Here is a 23,112-nt window from a genome sequence, read left to right on the forward strand (position 1 = left end):
TTAAATAAAGGTTAAATTAATCTAAATAAATGAAAAATGTTTACCTGTATCCTGTAAGAAGTTATGATGGTTTAAACATAGTGTTGCTCTGTAAGCACGACATGACAAGTTTTCCCCTTTTTATTCCCACAGCAAATGGCGTCTATGGACATTATAAACATGACCCTTTTTATATGATAATAATTGGACAATTTAAAAGTTTTAATCTGTAAAAAAAGATTTGTTAAAGGATTTAATTCATGTAAATCTGTTTTTTTTTATATAAATGTTCTAAAAACTTGAACATTTCTTAAAGAAAGCATATTAGCAAGTTCAATATGCAAAGAAATATATATTTAATGGACACTCAGCATCCGTGACCTTTTCTTTTACCTCTGTTAATGATAACAGAGTTAAATGTTCTCAACATAAGAATGTGTGCAGTTTTAATCTTAAGCATTTCTGCAAATGCTTTTACATCCGGCAAGCTAAACTCAACACAAAATAATGAAGCTTGTGTTAAGATCAAGCTTGCAGGGAACATTGCGAAGCCCAGAAGCCTCATTCCCCTCTGGACCTCTTCGTCATGTCTCCCCCACAGATATCTCCTCACTTTCTGGTCACCTTTTCATTAGACAGGTGGAGCATTTCCCCTCTGGACCTCTTCGTCATGTCTCCCCCACAGATATCTCCTCACTCTCTGGTCACCTTTTCATTAGACAGGTGGAGCATTTCCCCTCTGGACCTCTTCGTCATGTCTCCCCCACAGATATCTCCTCACTCTCTGGTCACCTTTTCATTAGACAGGTGGAGCATTTCCCCTCTGGACCTCTTCGTCATGTCTCCCCCACAGATATCTCCTCACTCTCTGGTCACCTTTTCATTAGACAGGTGGAGCATTTCCCCTCTGGACCTCTTCGTCATGTCTCCCCCACAGATATCTCCTTACTCTCTGGTCACCTTTTCATTAGACAGGTGGAGCATTTCCCCTCTGGACCTCTTCGTCATGTCTCCCCCACAGATATCTCCTCACTCTCTGGTCACCTTTTCATTAGACAGGTGGAGCATTTCCCCTCTGGACCTCTTCGTCATGTCTCCCCCACAGATATCTCCTTAATCTCTGGTCACCTTTTCATTAGACAGGTGGAGCATTTCCCCTCTGGATCTCTTCGTCATGTCTCCCCCACAGATATCTCCTTACTCTCTGGTCACCTTTTCATTAGACAGGTGGAGCATTTCCCCTCTGTACCTCTTCGTCATGTCTCCCCCACAGATATCTCCTTACTCTCTGGTCACCTTTTCATTAGACAGGTGGAGCATTTCCCCTCTGGACCTCTTCGTCATGTCTCCCCCACAGATATCTCCTCACTCTCTGGTCACCTTTTCATTAGACAGGTGGAGCATTTCCCCTCTGGACCTCTTCGTCATGTCTCCCCCACAGATATCTCCTTACTCTCTGGTCACCTTTTCATTAGACAGGTGGAGCATTTCCCCTCTGGACCTCTTCGTCATGTCTCCCCCACAGATATCTCCTTACTCTCTGGTCACCTTTTCATTAGACAGGTGGAGCATTTCCCCTCTGGACCTCTTCGTCATGTCTCCCCAACAGATATCTCCTCACTCTCTGGTCACCTTTTCATTAGACAGGTGGAGCATTTCCCCTCTGGACCTCTTCGTCCTGTCTCCCCCACAGATATCTCCTTACTCTCTGGTCACCTTTTCATTAGACAGGTGGAGCATTTCCCCTCTGGACCTCTTCGTCATGTCTCCCCAACAGATATCTCCTCACTCTCTGGTCACCTTTTCATTAGACAGGTGGAGCATTTCCCCTCTGGACCTCTTCGTCCTGTCTCCCCCACAGATATCTCCTTACTCTCTGGTCACCTTTTCATTAGACAGGTGGAGCATTTCCCCTTCGTGATTGACATAACTTCAAACCAATGACACTGGGAAAAGCCATGTGCTAATGGAGTCACACTCTCACTATAAAAAAGGGCATATCTTTTTTAATAATCAGTGCTAAATCGTAATGCTATATATATTTAGGTATTTGTTAGTCCTTTCATTCAATACTAACAACTAATATTTCAAATATATCTCCAATGCTAATTTTAGATGTGTAAAATTATAATAAAGCAGACAGAAATATGGATGGTGGTGCTGTGAGAGTTGGGACTAACTTGTACTCTACAACTGATATTGGGCAGGTACTTTGTATAGGTACTCTGCTACTACTTTAAATCTAATTTTACTGATTGCATTAGTTAGTTGATATGGAATAGAGTTCCATGTAGTCATGGCTCTATGTAGTACTGTGTGCCTCCCATAGTCTGTTCTGGACTTGGGGACTGTGAAGAGACCTCTTGTGGCATGTCTTGTGGGGTATGCATGGGTGTCCGAGCTGTGTGCCAGTAGTTTAGACAGACAGCTCGGTGCATTCAACATGTCAATACCTCTCATAAATAAAAGTGGTGATGAAGTCAATCTCTCCTCAACTTTCAGCCAGGAGAGATTGACATGCATATTATAAATATTAGCTGTCTGTGTACATCCAAGGGCCAGCTGTGCTGTCCTGTTCTGAGCCAATTGCAATTTTCCTAAGCCCTTTTTTGTGGCACCTGACCACACGAATGAACAGTAGTCTAGGTGTGACAATACTAGGGCCAATAGGACCGGCCTTGTTGATAGTGTTGTTAAGAAGGCAGAGCATCGCTATATTATAGACAAACTTCTCCCCATCTTAGCTACTACTGCATCAATATGTTTTGACCATGACAGTTTACAATCTAACTCTAAGCAGTTAGTCATCTCAACATGCTCAATTTCCACATTATTTATTACAAAGTTTAGATGAGGTTTAGGGTTTTGTTCCAAATACAATGCTTTTAGTTTTAGAAATATTTAGGGCTAACATATTCCTTTCCACCCACTCTGAAACTAACTGCAGCTCAAAGTCAGTGGCATGTCGTTAGTAAAAAAGTGAAAAAGCAAGGGGCCTAAACAGCTACCCTAGGAAATTCCTGATTCTAACTGGATTATATTTGATACGCTCCATTAAAGAACACCCTCTGTGATTAATGTTAGACAAGTAACTCTTTCTCCACATTATAGCAGGGGGTGTAACACAAAAGTTTTTCAGCAGCAGACTATGATCAATATGTCAAAAGCCCTAAAGCTTTTAACTATCATTCATTATATTGTTTAATAGTGTAGTATCTTTTAATTTAGTTTAGTAACAAGATTTCTTCATTAGCAGTACGTTTGGGCTGCCAGACTTAATTGCCATACCTTTTGCCTCATCCCTTTCAACCATAAAATCTTTCAATTCCTCATCAATCCAAGGGGATTTAACAGCTTTTACAGTCATTTTCTTAATGGTGCTTATTAGTAACTGGAATAAGTATTTTCATAAATGCGTCAAGTGCAACATCTGGTTGCTCCTCATTACACACCACAGACCAGCAAATATTCTTTACGTCATCAACATATGAATCACTGCAAAACTTCTTGTATGACCTCTTATACACAATATTAGGCCCAACCTTTGGAACTTTGGTTTTCCTAGATATGGCTATTATATTGTGATCATTACATCCTATGGATTTGGATACTGCTTTAAAGCAAATATCTGCAGCGTTAGTAAAAATGGGATCAATACATGTAGATTTAATTCCTGTGCTGTTTGTAACTACCCTGGTAGGTTGACTGACAACCTGATCCAGTTTTGCAGCCACTGGTTACAGTTTGAAGTTTTTCCTGAGTGGGCAGCTTGATGTTACCCAGTCAATAATTAAATCACCCTGAAAATATACTTCTCTGTTTATATCACATACATTATCAAGCATTTCACACATATTATCCAGATACTGACTGTTAGCACTTGCTGGTCTATAGCAGCTTCCCGCAAGAATGGGCTTTAGGTGAGGCAGATGAACCTGTAGCCATATTACTTCAACAGTATTTAACATTAGATCGTCTCTAAGCTTTACAGGAATGTAGATCTGAATATAGACTCCTCGGGTGTGCTTGTGTGCGTTAGAAAAAATGTCAGTTCTTTAGAAAAGTATAGAATTGAAGTACACTGGTGAAACTCATTAAATGTGATTTTTAAAGAACGTCAGCGCCAGTCACAGTGCGTAGATAAAATCACTGTGGAACCAAGCCAAAAAAAATTGCCAAATTCCAACTTGTGCTGTGATAATTGCATTGTTTACTCTATAACCTGTTAGTTCATACGCCCTGTGACCATCATGTAAGGCCGAGACAATATTACAGTGGCAGAATAAATTCAACCGCACCTTTCTTTCATAATGAAACTGGAGAGTAACCTCTGTCAGGTGAAGTCCACAAAGTATATTTCATGTAACAAACATTTACATGGTCAAGCAGCAGGTAGCCTAGTGGTTAGGGTGTTGGGCTGGTAACTGGAAGGTGGCTGGATTGAATCCCTGAGCTGACAAGGTAACAATTGGTCGTTCTACTCCTGAGCAAAGCAGTTAACACACCATTCCCTCAGTGCTGAAGCTGTGGATGTTGTTTAAGGAAGTCCCCCGCACCTCTCTAATTCAGAGAAGTTGGATTAAATGCAGAAGATACATTCAGTTGGACAACTGACTAGTTATCCATAATGTTTCTGACATTTTTGGCCTGATAAACAACTATTGATTTAGAACCACGGAGAGTTACCGCAAGTCACAAAGAAATCAGGAGCTGCCTCCACTATTCCAGCACCATTATAACATCATCAAATCACCTATGCTAAGTATACTAGTGACAACTAAAAGATACCAAAAACAATTTAGGGGTTTAGGTTTAGAATTAGGGTTATGGTTAGGAGCTAGGTTTAGGGGTTAGGGAAAAATGGATTTTGAATGGGAATAAATTGTATATCCACAAGGTTAGCTAAACAAGACTGAGTTTGTGTGTGTGCATTCATGCAAATAGAAAAACACATACTTTCTCACTCTACTTGTAGAGAAATGCCAACGCCATCCTTTCTTTCATGTTGACGAACCGGCCTATGACTCTGTCATACAGTACATGTTTTATTTTTTGTTGTACTAGACTTCCTGGCTAAAATGCTTGCTCGCTAGCCTAACTTCCTTTCATGGGCGACATAAGCTAGTTAACATTAGCCTTCTACATCTAGCTACACATTGAACTCCTTTCCTCTCAGTCTGGGGACACAATGTATCAATTTACGGTTGGATCAGAATCACTGTTATGATCATTGGCCAGTATTCAAGTCCAAATCCCTATCTCCATCCATGGCTAATTTAGGAAAGGGTCCACTTTAGCTAGCCATCCAGCCACCAGAGGACTACACAATGAGATTAAACAATTCAAATGACATATTTCTCTTGATGCGAAGAGATCGGAGTGAAGCCAAATCCAATCTGGCTTCCCTTGACACTTTTCTTTCTTTTTATTCTAGTGCACAGGAGCATTCACAGGTGAGTTCACTCAGTTTAGCTCTGCTGATTGGCTATTATTTTATACCTTTTTATCAAGGGAGGCCAAATGCTCACTGGCTTCCCTTGCATTCAATGCTAGGGTGGCAACAATGTCATACTCTTCATGACCAGACAGCATCAGATAGATGGCCTACACATGGAGACAGAGGGCCGCTGTTTTGCTCACCCAGATGCTCTTTGACTCCCCACTGCATATGGTGGTCTAGTCAGTACAGACAACAGGTATTTCCTAGTCACTATTAGCATCTGCGTTGTTTCCAAAGGAAAACATGGAGATGTTTAGATTAGACCACATACTTTTCATTTTGTTCATTACAGTGTGCCCTTGTATTCAAAGGTCATTTCATAGCTTAGAAAATGTCAATTATCATGGTTGTTGTCAAGAATCCTTTTATTTTGGCTGGCAGGGGGTCAAAAGGGACAGCAACATGAGTGTTCACCTGAGGTAAAGGGGAATCCTGTGGGAGTGACTGTGTTGATGGAGTGGATGGGTCAGGTGTCAGCAGTGCTGCAGAGGGCACACAGACAGCCAGGCGGGGGTGATTCTTGTTTCCCTGCAGTGGCCAGTCTCTATCATTCCATTGCTGTTTTTCTCTCCCCTTCACAATGAGGCCATTCATCAGCACACACAGCGGAACTGTGAAAACCTTTGCCTAGTAGGTGCCCTGAAACAAGGGGCTTGTGGCAAACCAGCTGGACGCCTGTGACTCATCCAACAGGACTGGGGTGTGGACAGTCAAGTTGACTCACAATCACCACCTCACACTGCACCAAACAGCTATTAAACTAGGATTGTATTTTATGATACAGAGTAGGATTTTCTCTGTCGATGGCACAGTGCCATCTGAAACCTGAGGATGAAAGCTTCAGTTGAAGAGCAAGATGATTTATGCGGTTATTCAGTGGGGGTGTTGTGGTTTGCGTTGTTACGTATGTGGAAAGCACCTGTGTCAACATGTCGTGGGTGTTGGGTTATTCCAAGGTTTAGATTCCTGAAGAGATTATTTCTAAATTAGGCTACTGGGGCGGCAGGGTAGCCTAGTGGTTAGAGCATTGGACTAGTAACCGAAAGGTTGCAAGTTCCAATCCCCGAGGCTATGTTTTCTGATTTACGAATGGAATATTTATCTGGAATATTTTAGAATGAGCAAAAAAATGTATTCAGAATTAATTTCCTACATTAAAATATCATTGACAGAATATCCATAATCATTCAGGAACTGTTTATATGTTCTAAGTTTCCGTCAGTGTTGGTTTAAAGAGTACACAAATATTTTATAACTCGACCTCGATTTATCGACGACTTTTATGCATGCCTATTACAGTTTTACCGCATGCCTATTCATTTACAAGGCTTTATTTACTAACTAATATTGTTTTAAAAATTACAGTGGACATAACGCTACTTTACTTTGAACAGTAGGCTAATTCAAAGAAAAACGGAAGTTGCCTGTCTGGCCACCAGTGTCGTGGAAAAGTACAGTAACCGCAAGCTACCTGTAAGTCTACAGTCACAATTTAACATACATTCTGAATCAGATCGTTAACTTATACGATAGTATCAATTGATATTGATCACATAAAATGAATTGATATACGCTTCCAAAGAGGCAAGCACATCTCATTTATTAACGTCTTGTAGGGCAGGAGCGTTGCATATCGTATTTTTTTGCAGTCGGGCTGCGTTTCTCAGCAGATTGCTCGAACGATCATGATGTTAATGCTATTCTTGGAACATTAAACATTTCTTTAGGCGTTGTGAGCTCTGACAATATCAATGTGCGACTGCAATTAAGACTACTTGAAATGTGCCCAGTTAATTGTCTTGCTATTCACAGGAGCATATTGAGGAGGAAGTCTTTCTGCACGGGCAGTATGCCCCCATTACCAGGCGCTGAGTTGGTTCGTACACCGGTTCATCTGTACCGTTACCTTCTTAGATGTTGCAAGCAATTGCCAACCCGTGCAATGCAGCAACATTATCAACATGCTATAAGACAGGTACAGTCTGATTGTAGCCCATTACAGTTGTTACAGCATAGGCTACGTAGTGTATAACTTAGACATATCTGATGGTATTGAATGTTACAAAGAGCTAGGTTATAATGGCCAAACTTGGTCAACAATTCGCTTTTTTTGTATCAAACTAGGGTTACAATAGTCACACAGACGAAGACGATCCTGAGAGGATTCAACTGATCATACAAAGAACTATATCAGATGCAGATTGGATTCTCGATAAAGTGAGCATTGCCTTTGTTGTTTTCAAACTCATTTTAATTGACAAATCACACAACAGTATGTGGAAAGACTAACTTTGATAAGTTCTCAATCTGTTGTGTTTTCCAGTATAATAAGAAATGAGATGTGTGAAATAAGAGGACAAGACTGCTGACTCTATTGGACTTCCATGTGGAACAAGCCTTGATCAAAACAGGATTTTGCCTGTTCTGCCATGCAAGAAACATCCCAGGGACAGATACATCAATCAATGTAGCAATAAGAGAAGTGATGTTTACCAACATTTTTACTGAGGGACCAACGAACAGTCCTCATTTGTGTTTTAGTGCTGCACTACACACCTGATTCACCTAGTCAAGTGGTTTGATTTGTTTATTCAGATATATTTAGTGCAGGGCTTGAACCAAAATGTGGGCTGTATGGTAGTCCCGAAGTAGAGGATTGGGAAACACTGACAAAAGTGTAGTCCTCACTTCTAGTCCTCAAAGCAAGATTTGCACATGCTGTCCACTTACGTTGATCTAATGTGTATTTATTGTTACGACAAAAATATGTTTGTATATCCGGCAATGTTACAATAGAGTAGCAGGATGAGAGTTATGTTGAGTCTGTATTTATCGTATGTAAACCAAGATTTTCATGCGAATATTCTAAAATCTGCATTTTTTTCAATTTTTCCACCAAATTTACTTGTTGAGGATACAAATCAATGTACTATTTTGCTTAAGTTTTCATGTACCAAATAAAAATATAAAGTTTAATGTGTTTCCAATCAAATTTGATTCCCTCCCTCTTGTAAAGTTTGTGTCATCATCCCTTCATTACCTGTACCATATTTGAGGAAATACCAAAAATATATTTGTACCATAGACTGATTCATTTGAAACATAACTTGCAGTAAAGCTTTCATGACTTAATATTAGCTTACAAGTATTTGATCATAGGAGTTGGGGGGAAAGGAACTTGTGCATTGATAAGCACACCAAAGAAACGATATGTGTAAGAAAGACTACACTTGTAATGGCCCACGTTACACCATAGCCTGATGAATTTGATGGTTAACTTTTCCCTTTTTGATTTAAGCAAAAATGAAAATGTGGCACAGACAACATGGATTGTCTCAAGCAAGAGTTTGGCGCTCGAGCAAGCGGCGGGTATCAATATCAATATCTACCTGGATGAAGCCTGAGGTGAAATGTGAAACTAGCTAATGTCTAAAAAGCCTGAGTGCATTTCGCTAGCTTTATAGTGTACTCCTAAGGGTTTTCTGAAGTTAGCTAACTTCAGTTAACTTCACATTCCAGCTCAGGCTTCATCCATGTTATGAAGGTGGATATTGATCGTACAAACGCTGTTAATTCGAGGCAGCTTGTAACTGCACGTTTATAGCGAACGCCAAACTTCATTATAAACTGGGTGGATCAAACCCTGAATGCTTGGCTGACAGCTATGGTATATCAGACAGAATAACACGGGTGTGACAAAACTAATTACGTTGGTAACCAGTTTCTAATGGCAATACTGCACCTCAAGGGTTTGTGTTATATGGCCAATATGCCACAGCTAAGGGCTGTATCCAGGCACTCCGCGTTGCGACACAGCCCTTAGCTGTGGTATATTGGCCATATATCACACTTGCAGTTACAAGCCACCTTGCTTAATTAACCAGGTTTCCATCCAACCTTTTTATGCAAGTAAAGCACAAGGTGCTAAGTCAAGTAAAACAAAATATCACCTGTAAATTGTTCTGTGGACCGTGATACAGTACGTTTCCACTGTAAGTAGGCAATCAATAGAAGAGGCAATGGGGCCGTTGTTCATCAATGGGTTCATCAATTCACTGAGGGGGCACAAAGTATGTGGGGATGGCTGGGGGTGGTCTGTAGGGGGGGGCTATGCCCCCCTTCTGTATGTTGGCGAATTTAGCATTTTTCAAACACCTGAAACAGCTTCTTCCTGCAATCTAGAGCCATAGTCATTATGCGTAATTCTATGTTTAAAAAAATTATACATTACTGCATGTCTAACAATACTGGAGCCGTCTGTATCCTCCCGACTGTTGTTTCTTTTTTTTAAAGAAACTAAATATGCTTCTCTGCATCTCTGCTAAAATGTGTAAAAGATTGATAGGAATTTCTTATTCAGTACATTTAGTTATTGCTTACTTTTCTAAAGTCTACCAACCTTGCCAGCAGGCATGATACCTAAGATAGTTAGACAAGCTAGCTACTCTAACTTGATTGATGGCCTGAAATGGCATCTTGGTAATGAGGTTGGGAGATTGGGAACCTACCTGGGCTAGATCATTATTTATATATTTTTGACAGGACAAATCTGAGGGGGCACATGCCCCTGTGCCAGTGGCAGTTGGTGCCGTTAATTTTTATTTTTTTATGCGCATGGCCTTATTTCTATTCCAGCATATTGGATGACAGTCATTCCATTCATCCAACTCAAATGTTCCCTATACCCATCATGAGCTTGCTACAACATAACCTATGAATAAAAGTTTAAAACGTAGGTGCACAGGTCAAGCAAAATTTGAGTAATCAAGGTGATCATCATGTTCTCATCCCTCGGCATCTAAACCTGACGAATGGACATCGTCCAATGGTAAGGGCACTAAACAAAGACGTGGGGACATGTTTTCGCACACACACGCACATCCGGATCTGGTGTCGATCAAACCAGTAGCTTGCTAACAGGTTGATACATAGCTATACTAGCATATTAGCATATGACTTACTTGACTTTTGATTAAATGTTTAGAGAAAGGAGGACCAAAGGAGAAAAATCCTTCTACCTCCGGTTTCAACTGTCAGTTGGAAGAAGAGGGACCGCAAAGGCAATCCAGCAACCCAGATCAGCAAGAAGGCATGCAAAGGGGTCTTTACCGGGTCAGTTTAGATATCACCATTAAATCTGACCATTGCCCTCAAGTACTTGGATGAGGATTTTCTACTGAGACAAGTTTTCTACCAGGATGTAAAGATTTATGTATGTCACTGATTGGCCAGAGTTCACACATCTGGTGTCCCATTTACCTGATTAGAAGGAAGGAATGCGAGCCAGAAGTATTTTGGTCCTCAAGTGTAAATTTGAATAGACTCCCTTTCGGACAATTATGACACAATCTGGATGCACTCTGTAGTATTTTTTTAAAAATCTGACTTTTTTATGAATATGGTTCAATTCTGACACATCTATTAACTTATTTGTCGTGTTTTATTTACAGATATTTTCAATACCACCACTGACTGGACCAGTGTTCCCAAGACAGTTGGTATGTACTGTATAACATTTACTGTCTTTACAAATTATCTTGACAAACTTAGATTATAATAAATGGTTAGGGTGCTCATACACACTGATTTGTGCTATCAGCAGCAGTCAGGAACAACTCACGATCATACTGTAGATGTAATAAACTTGAGTGCTATAATATCATCAGTCACTTTAAGTAGTTCTTCCCCAGTGCTGTGTATAGCCATTATGCCATGCTTATGGGCCTACTGTTGTTATTTACTGATTATGTAATAATGCTACCTCTCACACTTGAACTTTCAGTTTTTTGTAATGTCTCCCCACTATCAACAGTTGTCTGATGCTGCTTCTTGAAAGAACTCAAGGTAAATGGCGCCCGAAGAGAATGGCTGACGTTTTACATGCTCCTGACCAATTGTGCTATTGTTCGTTTTTTGTGTTGTTTGTAACTTATTTTTTGACATAATGTTGCTGCGGCCGTCTCTTATGACTGACAATAACTTCTGGACATCAGAACAGCGATTATTCACCACAAACTGGAAGAAGCTTTTTCCTGAGTCTGACGAGAAGGATATACTGCTCTCCTGAGAACAGGCCCAGATCCCCGTCATTTGCGTAAAGAAAAGACGGCAGAAAGAGGACGCAGATCGGGCTGCCTTCTAAGAATCCGTAGGCAAGCGAGTAAACTCCCACTGCCATCAATTCTACTTGCTAACAAGCAATCATTGGAAAATGAAATTGATGACCCACGATTGTCCTACCATTAAGAAATGTAATATCCTGTGTTTCATGAAGTCGTGGCTGAATGATGACACGGACAATATAGAGCTGCAGGGATGTTCACTGGCAAAACAGAGAAGCTACGTCTGGGAAGACGAGGGGTGGGTGTGTGTGTCTTTTTGTCAATAACAGCTGATGCACAATGTCCAATATTAAAGAAGTCTTGAGGTATAGCTCGCCTGAGGTAGAATACCTTATGATAAGCTGTAGACCACGCTATCTACCAAGAGAGTTCTCATCTATATTATTCGTAGCCGTCTATTTACCACCACCGACCAATGACTCGGCACTAAGAGCGCACTCAACCAACTCTATGGCCATAAGCAAACAAGAAAATGCTCAACCAAGTGGCACTCCTAGTGGCCCGGGGACTTTAATACAGGCAAACTTAAATTTTTAACAGCATGTCACATGTGCAAACACAGGTGCAAATGGAGAAAAAAAACTCTAGACCACATTAACTCCACACAGAGATGCATAGAAAGCTCTCCCCAGCCCTCCATTTGGCATATCCGCCCATAATTCTATCCTCCTGATTCCTGCTAACAAGCAAAAACTAAAGCAGGAAGTACCAGTGACTCGGAAGTGCTCAGATCGCATGGATGCTACACTACAGACTGAAATATGTTCCGGTATTCATCCAATGGCATTGAGGAGTATACCACCTCAGTCATCGGCTTCATCAATAAGTGCATCGATGACGACGTCCCCACAGTGACCGTACGTACATATCCCAACCGGAAGTCATGGATTACAGGCAACATCCGCATCGAGCTAAAGGCTTGAGCTGCCGCTTTCAAAAAGCGGGACACTAATCTGGACGCCTATAAGAGATCCCGCTATGCCCTCAGACGAACCATCAAACAAGCAAAGCGTCAATACAGGATTAAGATTGAATCCTACTACACCGGCTCTGAAGCTTGTCGGATGTGGCAGGGCTTGAAAACTATTACGGACTACAACGGGAAGCCCAGACGCAAGCTGCCCAGTGACGCGAGCCTACCAGATGAGCTAAATGCCTTTTATGCTCACTTCGAGGCAAGCAACACTGACGCATGCAGAAGAGCACCAGCTGTATGTGATAACGCTCTCGGTAGCCGATGTGAGCAATACTTTTAAACAGGTCAACATTCACAAAGCCGCGGGGCCAGATGGATTACCAGGACGTGTACTCAAAGCATGTGCGGACCAACTGGCAAGTGACTTCACTGACATTTTCAACCTCTCCCTGACTGAGTCTGTAATGCCTACATGTTTCAAGCAGACCACTATAGTCCCTGTGCCCAAGAAAGCAAAGGTAACCTGCCTAAATGAAAAACACCCCGTAGAACTCACGTCGGTAGCCATGAAGTGCTTTGAAAGGCTGGTCATGGCTTACATCACCAGCATCCCCCCGGATACCCTAGACCCACTCCAATTCGCATACTGCCCCAACAGATCCACAGATGACGCAATCTCAATCGCACTCCACACTGCCCTTTCCCACCTGGACAAAAGGATGCTGTTCATTGACTACAGCTCAGCGTTCAACACCATAGTGCCCACAAAGCTCATCACTAAGCTAAGGACCATGGGACTAAACACTTCCCTCTGCAACTGGATCCTGGACTTCCTGATGGGCTGCCCCCAGGTGGTAAGGGTAGGCAACAATATGTCTGCCACGCTGACTCTTGCCCCTCAGGGGTGTGTACTTCGTCCCCTCCTATACTCCCTGTTGACCCACGACTGTGGCCAAACACGACTCCGACATCATCATTAAGTTTGCTGACGACACAACAGTGGTAGGCCTGATCACCGACAACGATAAGACAGCCTATAGGGAGGAGGTCAGAGAACAAGCAGTGTGGTGCCAGGACAACAACCTCTCCCTCAATGTGATCAAGACAAAGGAGCTGATTTTGGACGACAGACCCTAATTAATATCAACGGGGCTGTAGTAGAGCAGGTTGAGAGCTTCAAGTTCCTTGGAGTCCACATCACCAACGATCTATCATGGTCCAAACATACCAAGACAGTCTTGAAGAGGGTACGACAAAACCTTTTCCCCTCGGGAAACTGAAAAGATTTGGCATGGGTCCCCAGGTCCTCAAAAAGTTATACAGCTGCACCATCGAGAGCATCCTGACCGGTTGCACCACCGCCTGGTATGGCAACTGATCGGCATCTGACAGTAAGGTGCTACAGAGGGTAATCCGTACGGCCCAGTACATCACTGGGGCCAAGCTTCCTGCAATCCAGACCCTATATAATAGGCAGTGTCAGAGGAAAGCCCATAAAATTGTCAGACTCCAGTCACCCTAGTCATTTTCAATGCTACCGCACGGCAAGCTGTACCGGAGCGCCAAGTCTAGGACAAAAAGGCTTCTCAACAGTTTTTATCCCCAAGCCAAAAGACTCCTGAACAGGTAACCAAATGGTTACCTGAACTATTTACATTCTGTGCCACCCCCCAACCCCTCTTTTACGCTGCTGCAACTCTCTGTTTATCATATATGCATAGTCACTTTAACTATAGATTCACGTACATTCTACCTCAATTGGCCCGACCAACCAGTCGGGCCAACCTGCACATTGGCTAACCGGCTATCTGTATTGTGTCCCACCACCTGCAAACCCTCTTTTTACGTTACTGCTACTCTCTGTTCATCATATATGCATAGTCACTTTAACCATACCTACATGTACATACTACCTCAATAAGCCTGACTAACCAGTGTCTGTATATAGCCTTGCTACTGTTATTGTCACGTTCTGACGTTAGTTCCTTTATTATGCCTTTGTGTTAGTTTGGTCAGGGCGTGAGTTGGGGTGGGTAGTCTGTTCTTTTTTCTATGTTGTTTTCTATATTTTATTTTTTTACTTACCTACAGACACACACACACATTATTTTCGCACTATTGGTTAGAGCCTGTAAATTAGCATTTAACTGTAAGGTCTACATGTTGTATTCGACGCACGTGACAAATAAACTTTGATTTGATGGTGACCAAAAGGCATCTTAAGAGTTTCTACCCTCAAGCCAAAAGACTGCTGAACAATTAATCAAATGGCCACCGGACTATTACATTGATCCCCTCCTTCCATTTGTTTTGTACACTGCTGCTACTAGCTGTTTATTGTCTATGCAAAGTCACTTCACCCCTACCTACATGTACAAATTACCTCAACTAACCTGTACCCCCGCACACTAACTCGGGACCGGTACCCCCTGTAAATAGCCTCATTATTGTGTTGTTTTTTATTATTTTTTACTTTAGTTTATTTGGTAAATATTTTCTTAACTCTTCTTGAACTGCACTGTTGGTTTAGGGCTTGTCAGTAAGCATTTCAAGGTAAGCTCTACACTTATCGTATTCAGTCGTATTCAGTGCATGTGACAAATAAAGTTTCATTTGTTTCAATGCTGTTTGTGCTGCCATCCTGTTAGAAGATAACAGATTATTTTATTACAATGGTTAAATTGGATTTTCATTGTGTTCAATGGTGTTATTTGCCCCCTAGTGGCGATTTCTGGTACTTAGAAAGTCAACGCAAACGGAAGTTCAGAATTTGTTTTGCATAGAAGCAGCTACAAACAACGCTACGGTGCAGGTCTTTCAATGTAGTTATTTCTTGTCACGCTTCAGCCTTGGAAAAATATTTGTTTGTAAGTTCGATTCAAGCATTGAGCTAATGATGATAATCTTGTTATTGATAGAGTTTCTTACATGTCAATGTAAGATTGGTTGGTTGCATTTACTCACAAATTGCAATGCCTTTTGTGTATGTCGTTAGCTGTATTACTTTGCTCATGCGTCATGCAAACGAATTGTAAAATATACAATACTGTAGTTTTGTTACTGTTTTTAGTGTAATATGCTTTGTTATTCTACATAGATGGTTATACATTATTAGAGTAATGAAAGGAGCAATTACCATATGGTTAACAATTAGCTATATGGTTTGGCATCATGCCAGATGCACGGTACCTTAGCGCGTGCTTTGTATTTATGCAACTTCAAATGTTTAATGTACATCTACAGTATGTCGGTGTGAATTGAACACTAAAGTATATTCTTTTCTGTATTTTGCAGTTTCACAACATAAACGTTTCAATATATTCATTCAAGAAAAGTCACGCCTTGGGAGTTTTATTGAAGACTTAGTTGTTAGCTATCTGTCTAGTTTTGCATGGGAACGCAACTCAAGGGCAGAATAGTGAAAAAACATCATCACAGCGGGCTCAAGCACAAGAATAACTGCACACGGTGGTTATGTTTCTACGTTCATCAGCCAACAAAGCCTCTTATCCTAGGGAAGACCAGCAGTCTACGATGCAACAACCAGAGCCAGGTGTTCAGCAGAGAGAGATGGAAGAGCCTCTTCAGCACATTGGGATCAAGTCTCAATCTACAAGATCAAGGTCATCAAAACAGTCAAGCAGATCCTCAACGGCGAGTTCTGCAGCCGTCAAAGCACGTGCCAAGGCGGCATGCGCACAAGTCTCTTATGCTGAGAAGGAAGCTTCTGTGATGAAACAAAAGGCAGAAATAGAGAAGCAAAAAGCTGACCTCGAGGCAACTTTATATGTTCTCCAAGTTGAGAGAGCAGCTGCTGCTGCGTTGGCTGAAGCTGCAGCCTTTGAAGAAGCTGTAGAATCAGAACGCAGAGAGCTTCCAAAGAACTAGACACAGGGACACAGCCCTTAAGTCCAGTCCAACGTACATGTGAGTATGTGCAACAACATGCTAGGCCCTACTTTGCTGAACTTCCATTTGAAGTGGAGAAACAAGAGCTTAGTGTTGACCCAGCTACATGCCATAATCCAGTAAGTAGCAAACAACAGAACACGAGCAGAGACTCTCCGTTCAAAAGAAATGAACAGCAGCATGGTGGAAATGGAAAGCAAGCCCACTTCCAGTCACACACACACAACTTCCCTGAGTCACAAGTGGCACCAGACCTCATCAAGTACCTCCTCGACGTGAGATGGTGAGTTCAGGACTCCTGAAGTTTGATGATCGCCCTGAAAATTATTGGGCATGGAAAGCATCCTTTCTCAATGCGACCAGAGACTTGAATTTATCAGCCAGGGAAGAGTTAGATCTAATTACCAAGTGGCTAGGGGCAGAGTCGTCTGAGCAAGCAAACAGAATTAGATCTGTCCATATTTTCAACGCAACAGCAGGGCTTAACATGGTCTGGCAACGACTAGAAGAGTGCTATGGTACACCCGAAGTGATCGAGAATGCACTGTTGAAGAAAATTGATGATTTTCCTGAACTGACTAACAAAGACAATCACAAACTAAGAGAACTAGGTGACATTCTTCTCGAACTGGAGTGTGCTAAAGTAGAAGGGTACCTTCCAGGCCTCGCTTATCTGGACACATCTCGGGGGGTAAACCCTATTGTAGAGAAACTTCCATTCAGTTTACAAGAAAAATGGATAGCACAGGGATCCAAATATAAGGAGGACTATCGGGTAGCATTCCCACCATTCTCGTTCTTCTCGAGATTCATCAGGAACCAGGCGAAAATTAGAAATGACCCCAGCTTCATCCTCTACACCTCAACTAACCAGGTGTCCATGAAAAGTGAGAAACCTGCCAGGTACAGCAGCAAGACACCTGTGACTGTATACAAGACAGATGTGTCATCTGAGGCTTCAGACCACCAAACCAAACCCAGTAAGACAAAGGTTGAAAACCCTGACCGTCACTGCCCAATACATAACAAGCCTCATCCTCTTAAAAAGTGTCGTGGGTTTAGATACAAAACTCTAGATGAGTGCAAATCATATCTCAAAGACAATGGCATTTGTTTCCGATGTTGTGGGTCAACTCAGCACAGAGCTAAAGACTGTAAGGTTTCAATCAAGTGCTCTGAGTGCAACAGCGACAGGCATCTTGCTGCTCTGCATCCAGGCCCAGCCCCTACAAATACATACACCGCTACAGCAGAGACAGATAATGGCGGGGAGCAAGGTGACGATGCTCTTCTATCTGTCACCTCAAAGTGTACAGAGATCTGTGGTGAGGCAGTCAATCCAAGATCATATTCAAAAATATGCTTAGTCAAAGCTTATCCGGCTGGGAAAAGAGAGAAAGCTGTCAAAATGTATGTAGAGCTTGATGAACAAAGTAACAAATCTCTGGCCAAGACAGAGTTTTTCAGTCTCTTCAACATCAATGACAACTCTGCTCCATACACCATGAAGACGTGTTCTGGGGTAACAGAGACTTCAGGCAGGAGAGCTGTCAACTTTATGGTGGAGTCTATAGATGGACACATGCAGCTCACTCTCCCTACTCTGATAGAGTGTGATATGATGCCAGACGATAGGATTGAGATTCCCTCCCCGACATTGCGTATCATCATCCCCATCTGCAACCAGTTATGGACAGAATTCCAGCTGTGGACCCAGACGCTCCCATCCTCCTGCTCTTAGGACGAGACATCTTAAGGGTACACAAGGTACGAGAGCAAATCAATGGGCCCACGACACTCCTTATGCACAGCGACTCGACCTCGGGTGGGTCATTGTGGGTGAGGTCTGTCTGGGAACGGCTCACCGACCAGCCAATGTTAACGTGTTCAGGACAAACATACTTCAAAATGGTCGCACATCCTATCTGAGCCCTTGCCCTGACATCATCCAGGTAAAGAGAACTACAACAGCGTAGCTCAGAAACACATCTCTCCCTCTACAGTGCACTCGAGAGATCCAATCACAACTGTGAACACAGACAGCCTGGGATGTTCCGTGTTCGACAAAACACAAGACGATGATAAACCAGCACCATCAGTGGAGGACAAAGCCTTCTTGGACATTATGGACAAACAGGTTTTCCAGGATGATGGAAACAACTGGGTGGCTCCACTACCCTTTCGCCCCAATAGACGTCGCCTTCCTAACAGGGAGCAGGCCATGAACCGTCTCACATCACTTCGCAGGACTTTAGACAAAAGCCTGACATGAAGCGTCATTTTATTGACTTCATGCAAAAGATGCTGGATAACGACCAAGCCGAACCTTCACAGCCACTAGAGGGAGACAAAGAACGTTGGTATCTGCCCATATTTGGTGTTTACCATCCACAAAAGCCTGAACAAATACGAGTAGTATTTGACTCCAGTGCTAAGTGTCAAGGCGTGTCACTTAACGATGTTCTGCTCAGTGGTCCAGACTTAAACAACACACTCTTGGGTGTCCTAATGCGTTTCCGCAAGGATTGCATTGCACTAACAGCAGATGTGCAACAAATGTTTTACTGTTTTGGTGTACGTGAGGATCACAGAGATTACTTAAGGTTTCTCTGGTATGAAGACAACAACCCAGATAGAAACATAACTGAGTACAGGATGAAAGTCCATGTATTTGGGAACAGCCCTTCACCAGCCGTAGCCATCTACTGCATGAGACGAGCAGCGCTACAGGGTGAGAAGGAACACGGGTCAGAACCCAAGCAATATGTAGTGAGGAACTTCTACGTCGATGATGGTCTGACATCAGTAGCTACTACAGAAGAAGCTGTCAATATTCTAAGAAAAACACAAGCAATGTTGGCGGAGTCCAACATGAAACCCAAGATTGCATCCAATAGCAAAACAGTTATGGAAGCCTTCCCTATGGAGGACCGTGCGAAACACTTAAAAGATCTGGACCTAGGAGTGGATCCTCTCCCCTTTCAACGGAGTCTGGGACTTTCCTGGAACCTGAAACAGACAGCTTCTCATTCCAGGTGTCCCACAATGAGAAGCCTTTTACGCGGAGAGGCATCCTGTCCACAGTGAATAGTCTTTATGACCCCCTTGGGTTCGTGGCTCCAATAACAATGCAAGGTAAAGCCTTAATCAGAGAACTCTCTTCTGTTCAGAGTGAGTGGGATGTCCCTCTTCCAACAGAAAAAGAAGAGAAATGGAAACAGTGGAAGCAAGTCCAGTGTCTCGCTGACACCTTTTGGAAAAGGTGGAGACAGGAGTTCCTGACAACGCTGCAGAGACGCAGAAAATGGACAGCAGAAAAGCCAAATGTAATAATATATGTATGTAAAAGTGGGAGATGTTGTCTTATTGAAAGACAGTCAGGCACACAGAAATGACTGGCCAGTCAGCCCAGTACTGACAAAAAGGTTAGGAAAGTAGAACTAAAAATTGTCCTCAAGGAGCTGCTAAGGTGTTTCTGAGACCAATCTCAGAGATTGTTGTTTTTCTTTCTGAAGCATCCTAGAGACAAAAGATAAAAATAGAAAGGACATTATTTGTTTCTTGATATGTTTTATTTCATAGTGGCACAATTTCATTATACCAGGCGGGGAGTGTGCTGCCATCCTGTTAGAAGATAACAGATTATTTTATTACAATGGTTAAATTGGATTTTCATTGTGTTCAATGGCGTTATTTGCCCCCTAGTGGCGATTTCTGGTACTTAGAAAGTCAACGCAAACGGAAGTTCAGAATTTGTTTTCGCATAGAAGCAGCTACAAACAACGCTACGGTGCAGGTCTTTCAATGTAGTTATTTCTTGTCACGCTTCAGCCTTGGAAAAATATTTGTTTGTAAGTTCGATTCAAGCATTTAGCTAATGATGATAATCTTGTTATTGATAGAGTTTCTTACATATCAATGTTGGTTGCATTTACTCACAAATTGCAATGCCTTTTGTGTATGTCGTTAGCTGTATTACTTTGCTCATGCGTCATGCAAACGAATTGTAAAATATACAATACTGTAGTTTTGTTACTGTTTTTAGTGTAATATGCTTTGTTATTCTACATAGATGGTTATACATTATTAGAGTAATGAAAGGAGCAATTACCATATGGTTAACAATTAGCTATATGGTTTGGCATCATGCCAGATGCACGGTACCTTAGCGCGTGCTTTGTATTCATGCAACTTCAAATGTTTAATGTACATCTACAGTATGTCGGTGTGAATTGAACACTAAAGTATATTCTTTTCTGTATTTTGCAGTTTCACAACATAAACGTTTCAATATATTCATTCAAGAAAAGTCACGCCTTGGGAGTTTTATTGAAGACTTAGTTGTTAGCTATCTGTCTAGTTTTGCATGGGAACGCAACTCAAGGGCAGAATACTGTTCTAGATTCTGCACAGATTATTATAGAAATTGTGAATATCTCCACAGACGTGCAACATTTGCATGCTATCTTGAACATGCACGTGTTCTATGATCACATAAGAAGACATTTGTAGTTACAGTAACCCCAAAAATGTGGCCATGGATGTTTGGAAGATTACATTCACTTTAGGCTATTTACTGTATTGCAAAAGTAATATTGAATTGTTTGGTTGCAAACCAAATATCAACATTTGAGGGAGATGTATACTCCCTGTTCCTATTCCTTCCCCTCCCTGTTTCTTCCCTCCCTGTTCCTATTCCTTCCCCTCCCTGTTTCTTCCCTCCCTGTTCCTATTCCTTCCCCTCCCTGTTTCTTCCCTCCCTGTTCCTATTCCTTCCCCTCCCTGTTTCTTCCCTCCCTGTTCCTATTCCTTCCCCTCCCTGTTTCTTCCCTCCCTGTTCCTATTCCTTCCCCTCCCTGTTTCTTCCCTCCCTGTTCCTATTCCTTCCCCTCCCTGTTTCTTCCCTCCCTGTTCCTATTCCTTCCCCTCCCTGTTTCTTCCCTCCCTGTTCCTATTCCTTCCCATCCCTGTTTCTTCCCTCCCTGTTCCTATTCCTTCCCCTCCCTGTTTCTTCCCTCCCTGTTCCTATTCCTTCTCCTCCCTGTTTCTTCCCTCCCTGTTCCTATTCCATCCCCTCCCTGTTCCTATTCCTTCCCCTCCCTGTTTCTTCCCTCCCTGTTCCTATTCCTTCCCCTCCCTGTTTCTTCCCTCCCTGTTCCTATTCCTTCCCCTCCCTGTTTCTTCCCTCCCTGTTCCTATTCCTTCCCCTCCCTGTTTCTTCCCTCCCTGTTCCTATTCCTTCTCCTCCCTGTTTCTTCCCTCCCTGTTCCTATTCCTTCCCCTCCCTGTTCCTATTCCTTCCCCTCCCTGTTTCTTCCCTCCCTGTTCCTATTCCTTCCCCTCCCTGTTCCTATTCCTTCCCCTCCCTGTTTCTTCCCTCCCTGTTCCTATTCCTTCCCCTCCCTGTTTCTTCCCTCCCTGTTCCTATTCCTTCCCCTCCCTGTTTCTTCCCCTCCCTGTTCCTATTCCTTCCCCTCCCTGTTTCTTCCCTCCCTGTTCCTATTCCTTCCCCTCCCTGTTTCTTCCCCTCCCTGTTTCTTCCCTCCCTGTTCCTATTCCTTCCCCTCCCTGTTTCTTCCCCTCCCTGTTTCTTCCCCTCCCTGTTCCTATTCCTTCCCCTCCCTGTTTCTTCCCCTCCCTGTTCCTATTCCTTCCCCTCCCTGTTCCTATTCCTTCCCCTCCCTGTTCCTATTCCTTCCCCTCCCTGTTTCTTCCCTCCCTGTTCCTATTCCTTCTCCTCCCTGTTTCTTCCCTCCCTGTTCCTATTCCATCCCCTCCCTGTTCCTATTCCTTCCCCTCCCTGTTTCTTCCCTCCCTGTTCCTATTCCTTCCCCTCCCTGTTTCTTCCCTCCCTGTTCCTATTCCTTCCCCTCCCTGTTTCTTCCCTCCCTGTTCCTATTCCTTCCCCTCCCTGTTTCTTCCCTCCCTGTTCCTATTCCTTCCCCTCCCTGTTCCTATTCCTTCCCCTCCCTGTTTCTTCCCTCCCTGTTCCTATTCCTTCCCCTCCCTGTTTCCTATTCCTGTTTATTCCCCCTCCCTGTTTCTTCCCTCCCTGTTCCTATTCCTTCCCCTCCCTGTTTCTTCCCTCCCTGTTCCTATTCCTTCCCCTCCCTGTTTCTTCCCCTCCCTGTTCCTATTCCTTCCCCTCCCTGTTTCTTCCCTCCCTGTTCCTATTCCTTCCCCTCCCTGTTTCTTCCCCTCCCTGTTTCTTCCCTCCCTGTTCCTATTCCTTCCCCTCCCTGTTTCTTCCCTCCCTGTTTCTTCCCCTCCCTGTTTCTTCCCCTCCCTGTTTCTTCCCCTCCCTGTTCCTATTCCTTCCCCTCCCTGTTCCTATTCCTTCCCCTCCCTGTTCCTATTCCTTCCCCTCCCTGTTTCTTCCCTCCCTGTTCCTATTCCTTCCCCTCCCTGTTTCTTCCCTCCCTGTTCCTATTCCTTCCCCTCCCTGTTTCTTCCCCTCCCTGTTCCTATTCCTTCCCCTCCCTGTTCCTATTCCTTCCCCTCCCTGTTCCTATTCCTTCCCCTCCCTGTTCCTATTCCTTCCCCTCCCTGTTTCTTCCCTCCCTGTTCCTATTCCTTCCCCTCCCTGTTTCTTCCCTCCCTGTTCCTATTCCTTCTCCTCCCTGTTTCTTCCCTCCCTGTTCCTATTCCTTCCCCTCCCTGTTTCTTCCCTCCCTGTTCCTATTCCT

The 23,112-nt window shown here is 43.0% G+C and overlaps 1 protein-coding gene across 1 annotated transcript; it reads left to right on the forward strand.

Annotated features, from left to right (window-relative positions):
- The first annotated feature begins 6,695 nt into the window (after positions 1 to 6,695).
- On the forward strand, positions 6,696 to 8,455 carry lyrm9 (LYR motif containing 9). The gene is made up of 4 exons (XM_035788526.2): positions 6,696 to 6,952; positions 7,292 to 7,454; positions 7,604 to 7,696; positions 7,803 to 8,455. Exons 2-4 carry the CDS (start codon positions 7,329 to 7,331, stop codon positions 7,815 to 7,817), a joined length of 234 nt encoding a protein of 77 aa, XP_035644419.1. The 5' UTR covers positions 6,696 to 6,952; positions 7,292 to 7,328; the 3' UTR covers positions 7,818 to 8,455.
- The last annotated feature ends 14,657 nt before the right edge of the window (positions 8,456 to 23,112 follow it).

The sequence above is a fragment of the Oncorhynchus keta genome, chromosome 1 (assembly GCF_023373465.1).
Source record: "Oncorhynchus keta strain PuntledgeMale-10-30-2019 chromosome 1, Oket_V2, whole genome shotgun sequence".
Lineage (NCBI taxonomy): Eukaryota > Metazoa > Chordata > Actinopteri > Salmoniformes > Salmonidae > Oncorhynchus > Oncorhynchus keta.